This window comes from Neopsephotus bourkii, unplaced genomic scaffold (assembly GCF_033783945.1).
Source record: "Neopsephotus bourkii isolate Nb327-2 ecotype Australia unplaced genomic scaffold, CSIRO-AGI_Nbou_v1 NB_234, whole genome shotgun sequence".
In the NCBI taxonomy this organism is placed as follows: domain Eukaryota; kingdom Metazoa; phylum Chordata; class Aves; order Psittaciformes; family Psittacidae; genus Neopsephotus; species Neopsephotus bourkii.
Window position 1 is genome coordinate 19,136,157 of NW_026900744.1, and position 21,351 is coordinate 19,157,507.

At 38.0% G+C, this 21,351-nt stretch overlaps 2 protein-coding genes across 3 annotated transcripts in view; both read right to left on the minus strand.

Annotated features, from left to right (window-relative positions):
• The window catches only part of TRMT1L (tRNA methyltransferase 1 like), a 331,995-nt gene that overhangs the window by 166,637 nt on the left and 144,007 nt on the right, over nt 1-21,351 (minus strand). The gene's annotated exons all lie outside the window — the stretch shown is intronic.
• Nucleotides 1-21,351, minus strand: part of EDEM3 (ER degradation enhancing alpha-mannosidase like protein 3) — a 34,822-nt gene that overhangs the window by 12,268 nt on the left and 1,203 nt on the right. For both annotated transcript variants that reach the window (XM_061345712.1, XM_061345713.1), the window contains exons 2-13: nt 19,919-19,964; nt 12,468-12,568; nt 10,167-10,206; nt 8,577-8,689; nt 7,430-7,583; nt 6,170-6,304; nt 5,076-5,181; nt 4,377-4,474; nt 2,945-3,070; nt 2,279-2,362; nt 766-849; nt 81-205 (exon numbers count right to left, since the gene is read on the minus strand). In XM_061345712.1, the coding sequence (XP_061201696.1) occupies nt 81-205; nt 766-849; nt 2,279-2,362; nt 2,945-3,070; nt 4,377-4,474; nt 5,076-5,181; nt 6,170-6,304; nt 7,430-7,583; nt 8,577-8,689; nt 10,167-10,206; nt 12,468-12,568; nt 19,919-19,964 (1,212 nt within the window). The remainder of the gene's footprint in view (nt 1-80; nt 206-765; nt 850-2,278; nt 2,363-2,944; nt 3,071-4,376; nt 4,475-5,075; nt 5,182-6,169; nt 6,305-7,429; nt 7,584-8,576; nt 8,690-10,166; nt 10,207-12,467; nt 12,569-19,918; nt 19,965-21,351) is intronic.

Sequence of the window (21,351 nt, forward strand, 5' to 3'; positions counted from 1 at the left end):
ATCAATTCTATTATATAAACAGAGTAATAAGAATTTTTTTCTCTAGTCTTTTTTTATGAAAAAATTGTGAAAACTTTTACCTATCTTCATGACTTCCTGTACGAACATCCTTCATTGCAGCAAAGCCACAGGGTACTCTTGCATACTTGTTCAAGTTTTCAATGAGCGTTTTTCCTACTTCTAGATAGTAAGGGTCCCCAGTAGCCTAGAAAAGAAAAATCAACAAAAATCAATCCCAAACATATAGGTGCCCTTAGACTTACTTTACAATCAGCAGCAATCATTTTCCTAATGCTAATTTATTGTTTCTGTACCTTCTCAGACACCAGTAAAGTCTTAAGTTATTAATATTAGTCACAAGAGAGACTTCTGAGACATTGAGAGACATTACTTTCTATGGATATGCAGATACACACATGGAAACACAGAAACACGACATTTAGGCACTGCTCTTCTCTGCAAGATACAAACAGTTTTAGCTCTTACTCTCCAACATCTCTTTAGGAGAGATGGGCAACACTGACATATCTTTAAAAATACAGGCCTTTGTCACTAAACAGTTTTGTTCTAATTTTAGGCATATCAAACAAAATTCCTAGAACAATTTTTGATAACCAATACTGTCATCTTCTTTATATACAAACTGGCACCAGTAGATAAAATAAGCTGGAGATATGCTACTCATTCTATATTGAAATAAAATGTCAACAGAATTCTAGCTGCTAGACAAGTGACAAAAACTCAGACAAATGAGAATTATCTTACCTTATACAGGAAATAAGTGCTTTCAGCAAATTCAGGCCTTAAAGGATGCTGAGCCCAGTGAACTCTAAAGTCTGTTGTGAATGCCTGAAGAAGAAAAAGAACAAAAATTAAAACAAGAATAAAAACTAAACACAGGTTTATTTTGAATCCTACTTACTACAATAGTTAAAGTACACAACAGTAGAGGACTGAAGGCCCAACATCAGTCTCAGGAGGCTACAAGAACATTTGTCCAGTTACTACATTTGAGTCCAAAACCTAAACCAGTGCTCTTGTACACTTAGTATGAGTGAGATTTAAGCTTGTGTTAGTGCAGGACTGTGGACACTACCCAGCTTCTTAGTAAGTTTCCAGCAAGATGAGAACTTGTGGTCCAGACCCAGAAGGCAGCACGCAGCACGCAGCCTGCAATCACTCCTGTCAGCACAAATACACAACTGCCGCAATCCACCTAAAGCAGTCTGTTGAAGGGCCACTACCAAGAGACCACTCAAACTTTCACAAATACCATTTTTGCGAACATACCTACCACCTGACACTTCCACTGCATTGAACAGTCATTTCAGACTGACAGATGGTGAGCAGCCACTTCTAACACACGAAATACCACAGACTAAAAGTCAGGCACCGAAAAATTTCCTAGTCTATGTGTTCACATGCACTACCAGTTGGTTCATTCTAGCGCTTAAAGTAAGTCTTTGCTAAAGGAGATGGCATAACTGATATTTCAAAGTTCCCTTCCTAAGTACAAAGCACTGAAAAACCAACCCAAAAGAGTCCTGAGAAGCCAAATCATACCATTCTAAAAGCATTCAAAAAAAATTATCCCAGTGCTTAGAGAGCATTCTTTAGTCTCAATATCTCCATTAGGTGAATGTGATGTTAATTAAATGTTCTCTAACAGAAATAAGCTTACACTAGGGAAAGTCAAAATTAAAACTGGAGTCAGAAGTGCTCTTGTATATTCTGGATCATCACAAAGACATACACTTCAGCAGGTAAACACGCTTTTCTGTGCAGAATTAATTTGCTCAAACACTGCACTTGCAGTATCTACAGGTAAGTTTGTGTACTTACTTACAATACGCAAGATTTCAGAATGTTCTCTCAGAACAATTCAGTCTTTAGTTTCCCTCTTTGGTACGAACATGGCTGTGATCTTTAGCATTAATGCTATTATATTACTAAGCAGGTACTACTACATTTGCTTGTACAGGTTTTGCATACTGAAATGAGTCAAGGTCAATTTTGAAAGGCTGAAATATAAAGCTTAAGCAATTATTAACACCAGCAGCTTCCTATGACTGTTAATTACAGCATAACTGAAGGAAAAATATTTCATATCCAAAACACAGTTGTCATATGTGCAGAACTGTAGCTCACATGAGAATGCTGTGGAAATGAGGCCTTTGGTTTTAGTAACAGGTATACCGACTATTTTTTTTTTAAATGGCTGAGACTGCTCAAATTGAGGTAAGAATCAGTTTACACAATCAAAAAATTACTACCTTACCTCCGGGAGAAAGTTATGCTTTTTTATAACCTGATACAGCATCTCATGAGTTTCAATAGCAGGTCTAATATCGCCCTTCAACACCTAAAATTAAATAATAAAATTAACACTAATTCACCATGCATTCCAATATTACTTCTGTAATAGTCAAAGTTAAGCACACTCACTGTGTTCATGTAAAGCTACAGACCAATTTCTACATTTCCAGCAGATACACTGAAAGGGGGTAATATTTACAGTATGTAAGCCATAGATATTCCTTTAGAGCTCTTAAAGCAAAATCAGTGACCTTATTAAGACTACTGCCTATGTAGAAAAAGGATCACTATCATTTACAGAGATGGAAATGGGACTTTGTCTTAAACGGCACACAAACTAGAAAATCTGTCACCAGACTACTAAAAAGGCAGCTTAAGTTCAGTGTTTTTAATGACTGGTGGTGAAGGAAGCAAATCATACAGACATACTATTCCTGATTCTCAACATGGCCAGAATACAAATTAACTTGCATCATAGCATTGAAGTTACAGGAAGAGTCAGTACAAGAATCCTCTTTCAGTATTTTGGAAAGTCAGATTACTAAGCTTGACTTGTCAATGATATATCCAATTTATTTAATTATTTACTTGTTATTAAGATCATCTGTGCATGGGTTTTAAACCTTACCTGCAATCCAGGGAAGAAAGCTAGCAAAGAATCCATCCAGGTCCTAGCATTTAGCATTGGTTTATGAATATGGACATCAAGAAGAAGAGGTGGTTGGCTAATGTATCTCATTATGGCATTGTAGTGCTGACAAACATCAGAAAAATCATGAATTTGCATAATCAATACATTTTACAAAACAGATACAGATTACCAGACTATGAAATTTTATTTCAAAGGAAGGATAAATACTACACTGCCGATCATTATTGCATTTGGCAATGGACACTAATTTCTAGTTTTGCAAACTAAAAATGTGTAGTAAATACTGAAAAGCTCCACAGTATTACATATGTAATATACATCACATTTTCCAAGTAGTACGCATACACAAAAGTATATTCAGTAGCCATGCAATAAACATGTAACTATTACAGTTAAGGTATATTAGTTCTGGCTTAATTTTTAAGTACAAGCTAAACAAAGCTGAAATTGCTTTCTCTGGACAACAGAATTCTAAAGCAAACAGTTCGCAGAAGAAGGGGAAAAGGAAGTATAGAAAACAAAAGCAGCTGGACTAGATGTCTCAGAACTTTAAACCCCACTAGCTAACTTGTCAACTTACTAAATTCCAATCCTACTACACCCTAAGACTACTGTCCTTCCTGTTTTCTGAAGCACAAGAAGGTACAATCATGGACACAGGTGCCTAATCAATAGAAAACAGTTAACAGACACAACAGAGGGGAAAAAAAAAGGGGCTGCAGGTTAGGAATATAAAACAATCACTACACTTAGAGCGTTGCAGCAGGCCTTTAGCTGCTGAATTATTCAAATTTTAATACTGCTTATGATAGAAAATTATTCTATATAAAATCATGTTATTATACAAAAATGTTTTTATTGGATATTATTATTTTCAAAAGAAAGCATACTTTCATGAAAGAATAATGATGCTGACAAAGTTGCTTAGAAATCTTAAAAATCTAGTAATATAGGTGTGCTTTTCAGCTGGTATACTGGGCCTTAGGATCTGCAGTTCAATGCAAGATCCAGGTTTTGATTTTCAGCTCTTTTTTCTTGCTCCAGGTCTGAAAGAACTTGCACTGTGGCTTGCAACAAGTGGCCTTTATGTTGTTTTACAGAAACATTTGCACTACTACACTCTTCAAGGTGATCTTGAAATACGGCTTCTCCTGTACTGGAAACGTGGAAAAAGATCCAGAAGATTCCAATTCTCATTGGATGAGGTTAAAATAGCAGCTCAGGTGACAATTCACCCACAATTAGCAAGAACTTATAGTAATAAGAACTGGCACCAGACATATCAGAAGTCATAGACATTCTGTTAAATCCCTTTATAAGCTTCTACAGACTAACAGCTGACTGACAATACAACTAGTCTTAAATTTGTCTTACAGAAGGCACAAACCTGAACAAAGTGTTAACTTACCGTGTTAAATCTTTCCAGGAAACTGTCATCTCCCAGCAAGACATAGGCTTTTAATAAATATTCATAATATGAATCTATTCCCGCTCCAACTCCACTATCTAGAAACAGCAGAAAATTAAAAGGTGGTTTTGCTTTAAATAATTATATGGATATTTTCCCTTGGTTTCATTTTTACTTTAAAGGCTCTTTCAGCAAAAGGAAAAGCCTCCTATCACTAGAATTAAGGCACAGATGGATGCAGAGACACAATACGGTGTATCTATGGTAAAGGCTTTACAATATCAGTGCACATAATATGAAGAGACATGCACTGAAATCAGTTGTTTCACTTTCCTCATATGGAAATATTTCTACTGGCTGCCATAAACAACCACAGCCCTATTTATACTTTTCCTATGTATTCATAGTAGAATCTCTGAAAATTTATCCCAAGGCATTTCCCTCTCAGTATTAAAGTGAATCAGAGAACACTTCCTTTGCAATGAATAAAACTAGTTTTGCTGCCAAAACACCCTCCCTGAGCAAAGCCAGGCTCCGTTGTAGCAAGTTTCTCCACTACTTGAATTATTTAAGTCCAGTTGTCTATCCCATTATTTTTAAATAGTCAAGATAAACCTGCCTGGGGCAGGAAGGTGTCAAGATTTTTTTCTTGCCCAAAACCATTTGTGGTCACTGATTCTGAGTCAGAATATCACACACCTTTGCGGACCCAGTCTCCAGTATGAATATTAATTGTAACACCCACTAAATTGCTGCTGCGCTGTCTCTTCTCCCAAATAAAATCAAGCGCTTTCCGGGCATATTCCTGCAACAGCAAAAAAATGCTAATTAAAGGAAATTAGAGAAACACTGATCCTAAAGACTGTTACTCTTTTGACTATTGAAATTAAGATGTTGGGGAGTAATAAAATGTTTCATACCTAACAATTCTGTAACTCGGTATTACACTTAGATACTATAATGTTCAGTCCACATTTTGAATAGTTACTCAGTTCTGATCAGAAAGAATGGTGTTGACTACTCAACTATTTGCCTAAGACCATACAGTGTATCACTAAGTTAAAACATCCTTTGCATGGGTTAGTACACAAGTTACATACATTCTTTATATATACAAAATTAACTTGAAGGTAATAACCTATACAACAAAAATGGCTTTAAATCACAAAGCATATTCATGGGATTTTAGCAGACAAGTTCTACCAAAACACACAACACAGGCCCAGCTATGCTTCCACATGACATAAAGTGAAATACCAGGCACATAATGAAGGGGTTTGTTGGCTTTTCTTTTTGGTATCATACCAACAAAACCATACCTGCAGGCATTTTTATTTATCTTCCTGCTGACAATATACCCTTAGGTGGGTCTTGCACAAGTTCAGTGGGACTACATAAGTGTGGGGTTTATTTATTATTTTTTTCAAGCTGCATATCAAGGACCAAATATCCCACTTTTCCTCTTACTAGTCCTGATCTCTTTACCCCAAAGCCATGCAAGCATTATCCTTTAGCTACTCTTCAATATATTTATCTAGCTTACTTCTACATTACTGTAACTACTTTCAAACAAAATTATTTCCTGTAGTTTTTTATTATGTAAAATCAGATTAACACTTCAGGAAAAAATCCCCAACACATGGCAAATATGAACACATGCAAACCTTTTGTGCAGAACACCTAAGATATGTACCCATTTCATAAACACAAAATTGTTTGCCCAGAATTAAAGAAATGTAACAGAACACTAATGAATACCTAATCCAAAAAATAAGTTAGCATGGAAAGCAAACCTCAAATATAGATGTTCCTGTGAATCGGCTTAAAGCTGCAAACTCAAGGATCAAGGTACCTGCACAAGCTGTACAGGTATCAGTTTCTGTTCCAGTTCGTGCTTCTGGATGTCTTACACCAAATTTTAAGTTAACCTAGAGAAAAGTAGATATCATCATCTTTATTGTTATTAGCTGAAAGAATTTATACTTCTATGATAGGTCTGTAGAGCAACTATGTAACTTTTTCTAAAGGCAAGAAAAAAAGATCACAAAGCCCCCTTCAGTTTTCCTCTGCTTTACCACATACTATCAACTCAAACACGCACATAAGGTTATCCAGAAGTACCCAAAATACTCAACCCTCCAAAACAAGGACTGGCCTAAATACCTGTTGCCTGGGCCACTCAAAATTTAAATAAAAGAATACCACCCTAAAAATCTAATTCTAGCTATTTATTAACCAGCAAACCAGGAACTCAGAACATCACAAGTGCTCAAAATTAAGCTTTGTAAATATCTTGCTACTCCTAGCTCCAGAGAATATCTGCAAGATGGGCCTGCTTTTGTTGAGGGCACAACATAACCTTTGTACTCTGAAGAGGGCCCTCTCAGCAGAAGACTGTCAAAGCTTGAACATTTTGAATTAGCCTTTTTCACTAAAAAAGCACTGATTTACTAGCCTAAATTTTTAATTTCTGGAAGATTCCAATCAAAGCTACATCTCACAAAATCAATGGATGATACACATGGGAAGTAGTTTTCTGTCATTAAGTTTGCAACATGGTCCGTTTGAATATGAATTTTTTTACATTGAGTATTTTTAGATTACAGCTAACTTTGCCCTCTTAAAAATGTGGATGTAGATTACAAAGATTAATCAGTTTTGTGCTAAATTCAGAAGCAAATGCTTACTAGTTCTCTTTCAACGTCTTAGTGAATGGTATGTACCAAAACAAAAATTACTCTCCTCAGCCTCTTGGTGATGCCTACAGTAGTAGGGAGCAAGAAATCAGCAGTGATTAAACAAGGTTTCTGCTGTTACTATTTACACAAAACAATGTATACTAGAATTTTCAGAGGTGGAAATGTAGGTATTCAGAGCCTAAATCTGTATTTTAAAACACAAGGTAGCATGCATTACAAAAGAGCACTGTACCAGCTTTTATTTTCTGTATAATGGCTAAATTTAGAAGTGATTTTAGAAACAGGGATAAAAGCAAAACAACAAAAATTTTGCTTACACAAGTAATCCTGAATTGCAGAAACCAAACAACTTACTCTTGGATAAGGGAGACCACTAGTGGTATTAAAAGCAGGTAAAAGCTTGTAGCCTAGTTCCTTTGCCATGTGCAGAAGTTCACCATTGTACCACTGCATGTATTCACCTTTTTCCTTCAGCATAATTGCCACTGAATGCCCACCTAGGAGACCCCTAAACACAAGAAAAATTATCCACAATCTCAAAAGGCATATTCATCTGAACAGCAATGCAAAACTTTCAACAGTTAGATGCCCATGTACATAACTGTGCTATATTCACATAGCCCTAGTTTTCAGAAATGCTGAGCAGACACAACTCCCAATTACAATCAAGGTTAGCTGTCAGTATTTCAGAAGCAATTCTGTATCATTTAGGACTTGGTCCTAAACTGCAGAGGAATCACTGTTTCCATTGACAGTCAAGAATAACCAACATCTCTAAAACTGCACATAATAGATTAAAACCAACCTGCTCTGATCCTGCATTGAGCTGCAAGTTGGACTAGAGACCTCCAGAAGTCACTTCCAAACTGAAATAAGCTATTATACCAAGTATGGAAATGTTCCACCTGTTAAATCAAGTACTGAACAGCATAATTTGTAAGACTGCTTCCATAAATAAAAACCAATGCTACCAAAGGACACTATCTATCTATCTATCTATCTATCTATCTATCTATCTATCTATCTATCTATCTATTTTAATTAAAAAAACTCTACCTGCAGCAGCTAGATGGGGGTCAACTTCACTGCATTAATTCTTGCCTAGCATTTTAAAACCTTTCTTAGGGCAGGTGTCAAGGTATGCTAACTGACAAAGGCACAACTGTTTTAAATGAGGGGAAAACAGCACAGAACCATAGAATTGGAATCATAGAAGTGTCTTGGTTGGAAGGGGCCTTAAATGTCTTTTAATTCCAATGCCCTGCCATGAGCATGGACACCTTCCACTAGACCAGGCTGCCCACAGTTCCATCTAGCCTAGCCTTGAACACTTCAAGGGATTCACAATTTCTCTGGGCAATCTGTGCCAGTCTCTCACCACCCTCACAGGAAATACTTTCTTCCTTAAATCTAATTTAAATACATACAGAAAGGTATGCCTTAAGGACATGCAGCTGAAAAATACATTTTTAGTCGTTTTGCAAACATAGAAGTTACTCACCCAAGGACTCTTATGTTGGTTTCAAAGACAGATACTACTATGTCATTATCTAAATTAACATCCTTTATTACTTTTTTTACAGCCTCTTCAAACTCTTTGGTTTTATTTAACACCTGGAATAGAAATATAAGCAGGTGTTTAGGTTCAAACATAGCTAATACAATCACAATCAGGCATAGAATAACTAGTGCAATGAATTAAAAAAGAAAGCATTTAACACGGCTTAGACTGATATCCTGGTCCTGCAGGGGCATACTCTTGACACAGTGCAACAGACGTTGGTAGTATTGTTTTTCTCATGAGATGCATGAAAGAGAATAAAAGCTGTACACAAAGAATGAAGTCACTGAGAATGTACCTACCCAGGGATTTATTTGTTTGCTCCTTCCCTACTCTCTCACCATGACTGTAGTGCAACAGGACTCAGTGGCCTGCAGCTACGTTAGCAGAGTGGCCGAAGGCTAGCCTGCTCTGGTGCCTCCAGTTTCATAGAAGCCTCCTATCCACCAAGGAGCCACATGCTAAGTTCAGTGAACTGTCCTAGCAATCTTCCTCCTCGCAACAGTTTTCTCCTTGTACCTGAAGAACAGCTCCGTATTTCCTACATATTTCCTTTCACACCTTCTTTTTATTCAATCAATCTTTAAGAATCTTTGTTATCCAACTTGTTATCACTAGTACCTTTAAATTCTACAACTGTTAATCCTGCTGTAAGACAAGAAAACAATAAATGAACCACAATAATCCATTTGAACGTCTGCTCAAGACAGGGAGGTCCAGACTCCACATTTTCAACATTTGTGGTCCTGATTCAGAAGAGCCAATGGTCACCTCACAGCACATCATAAAAAGGGAACAGCCATCAGAGAGAGACCACTATATGATTCACGTACCAAATCAGGGCAATAAGGATTTTCAAAACAGATTTACATGTAGATGTGAATGGCCAGAAATTCTGATTTCCAAACTCCACCTTATGACAACAAAATACGTCAAAGGGATTGAAATCTAACAAAAAGTAGTTTGTTAATGATTGGAATCTTTTAATAAGAGATGAAACAAGAAGTTTGGCAACATTTCCTAGCTAACGTATCCAGAGTTGCATTTTTAAAATGTATATTTAAGCACGCACAAATTCATCCATGAAACATATACATACAATCCAAAACCACAAATAATTCAGTAGGCATAAAGAGGTGTTCACCTGTAAGTTAGCATGTTGCTTAAGACTATAGTGGGAAGCAAACCCACATACACTTGATGATCTTAAGGTCCTTTCCAACCCTAACCATTGTATGATTCATTCTATGATTCTATATTTAAAGTCCAAGAAAAAAAAAAAAAAGATAAGGAAGCATCAGTGTAATGTGAAGGAACTGGTGTAGTTTTCTTTTTTGCAACAAACTCCAAACACCACCATCACAGCACTTGGAAGTTCTTACAATCAATAGCCACTTCGAACAGACAGACAGAGATCAAAAGTGAAGAAAAATTTGTATTTTTAATGTATAATTTAACAAAATAGAAATCTAAAAGTAAGTCTGAGCATCAGATGACAATCTTCTTGTTTTATTAATAGATTAAACTTACCACAAGAGTGTCCAAGGTATCAATCAAGGTTAGTGAAAATCTATGGAACAAAATTTAAAACAAATTTACTATTGACCTGTATGTGTATAAATAAAATTGTTTTTCACAGTAAACAATACTGTGGGAGAAACTAAACTCTTACAGACCATAGCTTCAAAAATTTTAGTTGTACACAATATATTTAATATCAAAACACCCTACTAAGTTTTCTCCCTTTGTTGGTGACCAGAATAGGAGCTGACTGAAGCAAGCTATGATTTATAAAGATACCTTTATTTACTGAAAATCTTTCAAATTTCCCGTAAGCAAATTAATTTTTTATTTGTATTTTCCAGTGGAATCCAAGAAACCCAGTAGAAAGGTTCAAAGTCTTTTTCAAACCTTTTTTTTATTTTTAAAAAAATTAAGTGTTGTCTTATTAAGTGTAACAGCAAAAATATTTAGAAAGATCAAAAATCTAAAAAATCTAAAAAAAACTAAATTTTTTCACAACTGTTCCAGTTACCTACTTCAGAAAAAGCTGCAGTTTGGTACAATCAAACTCAGTGTTAAATTTAGCTGTGGAAGACTAAAGAAAATGCTGTACTTTTGTTATGAAACTTCCCACATGGGAAAGCAAGGGGCAGGCTTAAAATAAATAACTACTTATTCCGTAAAAAGAGGACATCAAGTCAGATCCATACTATTTGAAACAGTAATATCACAACGAGGCTTGTCCTGTTCATAAATTCTTCTCTAGGGCTGTTGTAGTGCATACAAGCTGAGTGGACCTTTAGCTGAACCTGATAAAATTGCTCCTATGTTAAGAAATACATAATGCATAGAACAGAATTTACAGAATATGATAGTACTAATATTGAAAACTTTGGAAACAGTTACACCTGCCTACTGAAGAACAAGCTCCAAGAATTTAAGCAAGCACCTAATGTTTGAGACACTGTAGGCAACGTAATTAGTGGTCATAGATTATAATTTTTTTCTTAATTTGTGAAGATATAATGGCATTCCATGAGCACTGTTCTACAGGAGAAAGAGATTAACTAGTGGCTGTGTGCAGTAGGGGAGATCAGGCATTTCAGAGCTAGAGAAAGCCGATATAATTCCGTAGCCCTCCTGGAAAACATAACTGACCTATCTTGCAGTGGCATTTTATGATTGCAAAGGCTTGCAGAGAACAGGACTGATAAGCCAACTGGATAGAAAAAGGATTATATAAGAAATCTGATAAATACTTATGTAGCTAATTATCAAAACAGAAAAAAAGCATGTATACAGAAAAATAGTACATACTTCTACTATTCAGTGCATCTAAGTGGATGAAACATACTTTCACTCAAATGACAGCATGTTACTATGTTAAAAAAAAAAAAACAAAAGTCTCTCATCAACCATATCTCTCAAAATCTCCAAGGCAGCAGGCTTATATAGGAATTTCTAGAATAAGGTACTTTTGTATATAATAAAACAAAAAAAAAGAACAAAATTACATGCTCAATATCATACAGTGAATTTGAAGTAGTATTTAAGACAAGGACTTCATCTTTGATTAATACTATTCGGCTTAGGGACACCATGCAGTGATACCACTAAAAAAAGAGTAGTAGCTATTTGTTATTGAAGTATTGCTCTATAAACATAAAACTGCATACAAACAGACAACAAAGGAATCAATCACAAACACTTAGACCAAATTAACTTTGTCTTTTGATTGTTCAATCGAACATGGTGAAAACCAGTCCTTAAACCTACATTTTGCTGTCCAAAGAATCAGTACTTTGTACTATAAGCTATCTTACAAGAAAAAATATTAAGAATTTCCATGTCTGAAATAATGTTTTATACTTTGGCGAAGGCCTCAGGCTACCACACACGACAATCATTTGACTAATTCTGTTTTCAAAGAGCTTTCTACTGAAAATAAAAGGCATTTTAAATACCACTTATAAGGATAACAGTTTTCTGCTGTGTGTAGCTCATAATTAACCCTTACAACCTCTATTGAGGAGTCAAATTTACTAATACCATAAATGTCAGCTCACATATGGAAGACTTTGCTACAGAAAATAATGTTTTTAATCATTCTCCAAGCATCTTTTGATCTCACTCACTGTCAATTCTCTTTTTCTGACTAAGGTACAATTTCACATCAGTTAATATCATGAGGAAAAATGATAAAAATAAATATTTCTTACACATGTAAATTTTGGGGTATGCCAACTGAACAAATAAATTTTATGGGCTGCAAATTGTACTTGGATTTCTAAATGTTTACAAGAGACAGTAACCATTGCAAGCACTAACTTTCCCAAGGCATCATCCACATCCCCTCGACTTGGCTCCTGACCCCGTACTCGTCCACGACAAGTTAAAGGCATGAGTTCATCAGCTGGATACGCATGCTCCTGTAGGGAAACAAAACAACGGAAGAAGTTAAAACTGTTATAGCCATTTCAGGAACTCTTTAGAGCCCGTTAAAAGGAAGCCAAATTGTGCCACACTTCAAAAAAACTTAATGACAACCACAGAATCTTTGAGATGGGAAGGGACCTCTGGTGTTTATCTTGCCCAACCCCTCTACTCAAGCAAGGCCAAGTAGACCCAGTTGCCCAGTACCATGTCCAGACAACTTCTGAGTATCCCTAATGAGGGAAACTCCACAACCTCTTTAGGCAACCTGTGCTAATATTCTGTCATGTTCATAGTAAAAAAGTGTTTCCTAATGTTCAGAGAAACCTTCCAAGTTTCAGTTTGTGCTCGTTGCTTATAGTCCTGTTATTGGGCACCTCTGAGAAAAGCCTGGCGCCATCTTCTTTACACCCTCCCTTCAGGTATGTATTCTACATCCGTAAAATCCCCCTGAGCTTTCTCTGTGCCAGGCTGAACAGTCTCATCTCTCAACCTTTCCCCACAAGAAAGAGGAATCTGCAGATGAAGCACTCTATAGGCAGATAGGAAAGCCTCATGCTCACAGGCCCTCGTTCTCATGGGTGACTTCAACCACCCTGACATCTGTTGGAATGACGGTACGGCCTGGCACAAGCAACCCAGGAGGTTCCTTGATTGTGTGGAAGACAACTTCCTGCTGCAAGTAATAGAGAAACCGACAAGGAGAGGTGCCATGCTTGACCTCATGCTCACCAACAGGGAAGGGCTCATTGGAAATGTGACACTCCAGGTCAGCCTTGGGTGCAGCGACCACGAGATGGTTGAATTTGAGATCCTTAGGACAGTGATAAGAACGTGCAGCAAGCTCACTGCCCTGGACTTCAAGAGAGCAGACTTTGGCCTCTTCAGGAACCTGCTTAGTAAGGTTCCATGGGATATAGCCCTAGAGGGCAGGGAGGTCCAAGACTCTTGGTTGGTCTTCAAGGATCACCTGCTACAAACTCAGGAGTGTTGCATCCCAACTAGAAGGAAGTGCAGCAAGAGGACAGGAGTCTTCCTTGGATGGATAAGGAGCTGCTAAGAAAAATTCAAATGAAAAAAGGGTCTTACAGAAAGTGGAAGCAAGGACAGGTGGCCTGGGAAGAGTACAGGGATGTTGTCCAGGAAGCTAGGGACCAGGTTAGGAAAGCTAAGGCCCAGTTAGAATTAAATTTGGCTAGGGATATTAAGGATAGCAGAAGGGATTCTACAGGTACATAGCAAATAAAAAACAGACTAGGGAGAACACAGGCCCCCTCAGGAAGCTCTCGGGTGAACTAGCTACACAGGATTTGGAGGAGGCTGAGGTTCTGAATGACTTCTTTGCCTTGGTCTTCACTGGCAAAGGCTCTGACCGCACCACCCAAGTCTTGGAAGGCAGACACAGGGACTGTGAGAATGAAGACCTTGGACCCACTGTAGGAGAGGATCTGGTTTGAGACCATCTTAAAAATCTGAATGTGCACAAGTCCATGGGTCCTGATGAAATCCATCTGCAGGTCCTGAAGGAGATGGCAAATGAAGTTGCTAAGCCACTGGCCATCGTATTTGAAAAATCATGGCAGTCAGATGAAGTTTCTGACAACTGGTAAAAGGGAAATATAACCCCCATTTTCAAGAAGGGGAAAATAGATGACCCAGGGAATTACAGACCAGTCAGTTTCACCTCTGTGCCTGGCAAAATCTTGGAGCAGATTCTCCTGGAAGGCATGTAAGGCACATGAAAAACAACAAGATGCTTGGTGACAGCCAGCATGGCTTCACTAAGGGAAAATCCTGCCTGGCCAATTTGGTGGCCTGTTATGATGGGGCTACAGAACTGATGGACAGTGGTAGAGAAGTTGATGTCATCTACCTGGATTTGTGTAAAGCATTCAACACTGTCCATCAATTTGATGAATGGACATCAATTTGATGAATTTGACCACTCGGTGGATTAAGAACTGACTGGCTGGCCGCACACAAAGAGTTGTGGTCAATGGCTCAATGTCCAGCTGGAGACCAGTAACGAGGGGTGTCCCTCAGGGGTCGTTGTTTGGACCAGTCTTGTTTAACATCTTCGTCGCTGACATGGACAGTGGGACTGAGTGCCCTTCATCAAGTTTGCCGATGACACCAAGCTGTGTGGTTCGGTTGATACGCTGAAGGGAAGGAATGCCATCCAGAGGGACCTCAACACGCTTGTGAGGTGGGCTGATGCCAACCACATGAAGTTTAACCATGCCAAGTGCGAGGTCCTACACAAGGGTCGGAGCAATCCCAGATACAGCTACAGGCTGGGCAAAGGAGCGATTCAGAGCAGCCCTGCAGAGAAGGACTTCGGTGTGCTGGTCAAGGAGAAAATGTATGTGAGCCGGCATGTGTGCTTTCAGCCCAGAAAGCCAACCGTATCCTGGGCTGCATCAAAAGGAGCGTAACCAGCAGATTGAAGGAGGTGATCCTGCCCCTCTACACTGCTCTCATGAGTACTGTGTGCAGTTCTGGTGTCCTCAACATAAAAAGGACATGCAACTGTTGAAACAAGTCCAGAAAAGGGCCAGGAGGATGATCAGGGGACTGGAGCACCTCCCATATGAAGACAGGCTGAGAAAGTTGGGGCTGTTCAGCCTGGAGAAGAGAAGGCTGCGTGGAGACCTCATAGCAGCCTTCCAGTATCTGAAGGGGGCCTATAGGGATGCTGGGGAGGGACTCTTCATTAGGGATTCTAGAGATAGAACAAGGGGTAATGGGTTAAAACCTATACAGGGGAAGTTTAGATTGGATATAAGGAGGAAATTCTTTCCTGTTAGGGTGATGAGGGACTGGAATAGGTTGCCCAGGGAGGTTGTGAATGCTCCATCCCTGGCAGTGTTCAAGGCCAGGTTGGATGAGGCCTTGGGTTATATGGTTTAGAGCGAGGAGTCCCTGCCCATGGCAGGGGGGTTGGAACTTGATGATCTTAAGGTCTTTTCCAACCCTAACTATTCTATGATTCTATTATATTATTCTTTATGGCCCTTCATTTGGCTCTGTGCAGTACATCTCTTGAAGTGGGGAGGCCAGAACTGAACACAGGACTCCAGGTGTGGCATCACCAGTGCTGAGTAGAGGGGAAGGATGAACTCCCTCGACCTGCTGGCATTGTTTCGCCTAATGCAGCCCAAAATACTTTTAGCTGCCTTTGCCACAGAGCGTGTTGCTGGCTCATGGTCAACTTGGAGTCCACCAGGACCCCAGGTCTTTTTCTGCTGAGATGCCTTCCAGATGGGTGGCTGGAAATCACTAAATTGTGAACAGAACAACAGGACCTCTTTCCATCTAACCTCCCAGAGAAATCTGGAACAACTAATGCACATCCAACAAAAAAAAAAGCCCAACAGAACAATTAACTTATATAGTTAATTGTGTGCTTTCTGCAACAAGGTGCGTATGACACTTTCTATTATGTTTTTTAGGCAGAAGTTATCATGTCAAAGATGAATTTAAAACCTAAAACTAATGCAGGCATTATCAAGTGGTTGGTACTTCATGGGAGACAACAGTGGGAATTAGACTTTAAAGTGACTTTCAAAATATTTCCGGATGAATGTAAGTGACTCAGGGTCACAACCAGTGACAGATAAGAGAACTCACTTAGAAGTTAAAATAAAAATTTGTCAAATCACTACACAAGGCATAACAAAGGATAACATTCACACACAGAAAAAAGCCTATCAAGATTGAGGCTTTTACAAATTAACTTTTTCTAAAGGGAGAGACATTGCTATTTTATTTTAAGCAATGGTTACTTTCCATATTTCTAGAGAAAGAACTCCGCAAAGCATCCTGTACTGTAATATTATTTCTCATCAGTCAGTCAGAAATAACAGGAGTGGTACCACTGCCCAAGTTTTGCAGGTTTAAGCTACCACCAAAATAGGACAGCAAACTAAATAGAAACAGATTTGAAATACATCATTGTGTAACAGGAGAGGTTTACTGAAAAATTTTCAGAGGCCACTGACATTAATAAAGATAAATCTGAAAGATACCTAATTTCAACAAACATCCATGAAATTGCCACACCATTAGAAGCCAAAGACAAGCGATTTGGGATGGAGGTGAAGCTTCTCTCTTTCGATTACATCAGGAAACCAGCTATTGTACTGTGCCATGCTATTTTACTTTTAGTGGAGAACTAACACATGACAATATAAAAAGTTCAAATACTGAATGTCTTTACTTATAGTTTCAGTGCAAAGTCTTCCCAAACATATGCTAAAAAAAAAATGCTAAAAAATAAAATCTATATTCAAAGATGAAACAGAGGAATAGGAGGAACAATCATCTATAAATAAACAGCTCTTCCAGCAATTTCTTTTGAAAATGAAGTTTTGTTTCCCCGTTTACCACCCTCTCAAGAATTTCAGTCTTTGCATGACTCTCTTCTCCTCAAGTTTAACTACAAAAGCCAGAGTCTAGATAATTTTCATATGGCTCAGATGTTTCTGAGTATCTGTGCTATGTATTCAGAAAAACAGATTTAAGCAGTACAAACAAAAGCAATGTCAAAATTAAGATCTCTGGGTTAAGTTAAGGATAAAAAGTTATACAAATTCTGGGAAAAAAAATGCCTTTTAGCCTTACAACATCATAAGGAAATAGAAGCATTTTGAAAAATAGAAGTTCACTTATTCTCTCTCTAGAACAGGAAAGCTACTGGGTCAAATGATCTCCCAACTTTCAACTCTTCCCCTTTCAAGTAAGCTCAAAGGAAGGTAGCAAGACATAGAACATGATATAAATGTTTCAATAAACGTATGTCTGGAAAATATTATAAAATAGAGCTCAACAGACTCAGGAATTTCTACACATTCTGACCAACAGATGATCCTGTTGCCTAATGTTGGGACTGTAAAGTCAGGGTAGAACAGCACTTGATTAATGAAAAAAGACGCATTGCTAATAGTGCTATAAAACAAAAAACACCTTCTGGTCTCAAGCAACTGACATTTTCACATAATATTTCTAGCAGTCAAGAAGAAAAGAATTCTGATTCTTACAGATGTTGCCAAAGGAATGGAAAAAAGAAGAAACAACCCACCACCAAAAAAGTAGCAGCTTTTTACTCAAAGCTCCAGTTAACAACTGAAAATAAGCCAAGGGAGTTTCCCCCTTGCATGCAAACATGAATTTTCAGACTTCTAAATACACAAGTCTAAAACACATAATAATAGAAACAGAAAATCTAAACTCTTCAGGTGGCTGTTTCAAAAGCAGCTGCAAAAATACTTCATTTTCCTCCTGTCAGAATCAAGTCTGATACAGTAATCTTTTTTTCAGCTTTAAACAAACAAATCATATTTCTCTGTTTGTTTAGTGCTCCAGCATACGTGGCAAGCAAATATCCTTTTGGCTTCAAAGTTTCCAGCATAGCTGAGGTCATTTTTCTCTTTCATCCAGAATTTTCTTGCTTCAGGTGTAGCAAGACACCTACCAGTTTCCAGTTCAACACACAATGCGCAGTAGAAGCACAGGTCCTTTCTACCAGGATATAATATTTTATTCAATTCTGACAAATATGTAAGAGTTTTTCCTTCAGAATGCCATGGGAAACAAAAGCCAAGTCTTTCTCATTGAACCAGGTCTCAAGTAACTAGTTACAAATTAGCACAAAAAGGCTGATGTTTGTTAAACTGCTAAAGTGTCAAAAGCAAAGACTAATATTAAAAAAAGAGTAACTACACTCTCTTCAAAAATACCCTTACTTGGCTTTTTATCCATTGTAGAGTTCTATAACTCTCCCATACTACATAAGCTTGTAACTCACAAGCTTTTTAAAGTATTAAACCATAATACAGAAACCAGAATTTGTAGCACGATATTGTCAAGACACAGCAGTTTGACCGCAAGAACTGGTGCCACCTAAAAGAAGAGAGGTTTCTGCAACAGCCACAAAAAATGTACAAAATGTTTGTTAATGGAAATTCAGTAAGAATCCATCTTTTATATTTATCTTATTCACATTCACGGTTTCTCAGAAGTGTGTTACTTATAGTATATTTGAAAGTAGTTATCACTTGAGGAAAGTCAGTCCACTCTAACTCTTTATTCTTAAACATATCTAAACCAAGCTAATGTATTTCAAGGTTGATTAGAATGCAGAATGGCTCACGCATCCAGAACACAAAGATACCTCCACAGAAAATCACAACTCACATTAAAAGAAACCATAGTGAGCACAGTTCAGTCATGTGATGGTCACATTCTCAGAAGAGGCTATTTTGTGTAGATATGAAGCCAGATCCCCTCTTGTTCTACGAACAGTATTTGTTTGCAAAAGAGCTACCAAACTGCATCTACCATATCTTACCGCAAAAGGAATATTGTACATATTTTTTTATCTACAAAGTAAGATCAGTTTCTGTTCTCCAGAATCTGATGACTACAGACAGCTCTTCCTGAGCTTCCTTTTCCTAGTATTTTTAGGAGTCTGGAATTTCAAAACAAATACTTTACCAAAATTAAAACTGTTCATAACTTGATGTGAGATACACTGGTTTGAGAAAGATCACGCACAGATTAACCCTAGCTACCGTTCTAAAAGCCCTCATAACCTCCTTGATGCTGATCTTCCTGAAAGTAAGATTTATTCATTTATTTTCAAAGGCAATACAGGTGCTCTTACTAATTTAGCTTTGTTTCAGCCCCTATCTCCATGCTATTTCTCTAGAACATCTGGGCTGTATCAAAAGGAGTGTGACCAGCCCGTCAAAGGAGGTGACTCTGCTCCTCTGCTCTCGCGAGACCCCACTTGCAGTACTGTGTGCAGTTCTGGTGTCCTCAACATAAAAAGGACATGGAACTGTTGGAACAAGTCCAGAGGAGGGCCACGAGGATGATCAGGGGGCTGGAGCCTCTGTTCAGCCTGGAGAAGGCTGAGTGGAGACCTCATAGCAGCCTTCCAGTATCTGAAAGGGGGCTATAAGGATGCTGGGGAGGGATTCTTCATCAGGGACTGTACCAATAAGATAAGGGGTAATGGGTTTAAACTTAAACACAGAAAATTTAGATTGGATGTAAGGAAGAAGCTCTTTACAGTAAGGGTGGTGAGGTACTGGCACAGGTTGCCCAAGGAAGTTGTGAATGCTCCATCCCTGGCAGTGTTCAAGGCCAGGTTGAACAGAGCCTTGGGTGACATGGTCTAGTGTGAGGTGTCCCTGCTGATGGCAGGGGAGTTGGAAGTAGATGATCTTAAGGTCCTTTTCAATCCTAACCATTCTATGATTCTGTGACACTGTAGGTTGCTTTCTCTCCCAAGTCAGCAATAATAACTCTAAAAAAAATAAACCAACAAGTATTTTACTTACCATGTAATTGCTATATGCATGATCAAACATTTCAAGCACTTGGTTTCTAAAAAAAGAAACAAGGAAAAGAATTAGTGATCTGCCTCACAAAGGCCTTTAACTCACCATCTTAGAACAGCAAGATATATTACACTTTAATATCTGAGTATCAGTAACGATACTCTACTAATGTATTCTACTCAAGTAAATGAAACATAGCAGGGTAATTTTTCCTAATTTGGCTACTTTTGTTCACTAACATGAAGGTAAGTATTTGGGGATCTCTTTCAACCTCCTGTGCTTCCCCTTAAAATATCTGTAGATGCGACCCACACGTTAAAACTAGAGATGGGACACATTCCATGCTCAGCAAAAACCAGCAAATAGAATTATGTTCTGCTTGTAATCACCAATACTAAGACCTACTGACACAGCATAAATTCCTGTCTGTCATTCAGAAAAGGACCGTAAATTATGAGGTACACCTCTTCCTTGCATTAGAAGTCCTGGCAGGCAAATACCAAAGAAAAACCTTGAAGACACATTTATTTTACATGTTTGAAAAGCTGTCAATGTGAGAAACACTACTATATAAAAAAGCACTGGTTTGGTTTTTTTTTGAGACAACACTACTTCCAATTGCTCCTGTTTACTGAGAAGCCCTGAAAGGCAAAAAAGTATGCTAATTTCTAAGCTACCAGTAGCATAATTCACAATCTCTACTGACAAGATTGAACATAAAAGATAGAAGAACACTACAATTATATTCTAAATACCTGATTTAGTTCAGTGACTTGGAAATTTAAGTAGTTTTAACTCATCAAATATTTTAAGTCATCAAAAGACCAGAGTATAAAGCTTTTTTCAGGTACTTCACAGCCTATATCCAGTCTGCAGTTCTGGTGTGCCTTTCAGCAGACAAAACCCCAGCATCTGGCACACAGGTGACACATCCAGATGAACTAAGCATACAATGCTGTTCAGTAATGCAGCACACAGAAAGCTTCTTAAAACTTTTATTTCTGTACACACAACTTACATCTACAAGGCATTTTCTGTAATAACTTCTGCGACTGTCATTAAATAAGCACACAGATAACCTGCCACTATTGAGAAACGACCCAGCTCAGTCTCTCACATACAAACTGTGGCAAGACATTACTTGCATATGCCTGGGCGTGAGATGATACAGTGACTGCAAGTTATGAACACAAAAATTTTAAAACCAACTGGTGAATGAAATTCAAACATACAAAACACTGTCCACACAAAGTACCCTGAGAATCCAAGATGGAAAACCTCAGTAACTGTAAACATTATCAAAGTTAAATATCAACTTGTAACTAGTGATTAACAACCATGAAAGTATCCAGAGTGCTTCTCCAGCAGACTTTTTGCATCATTATTCCATGCAACTGATCAGTAGATGGGAGGAGGAGGAGGATGATGAAACT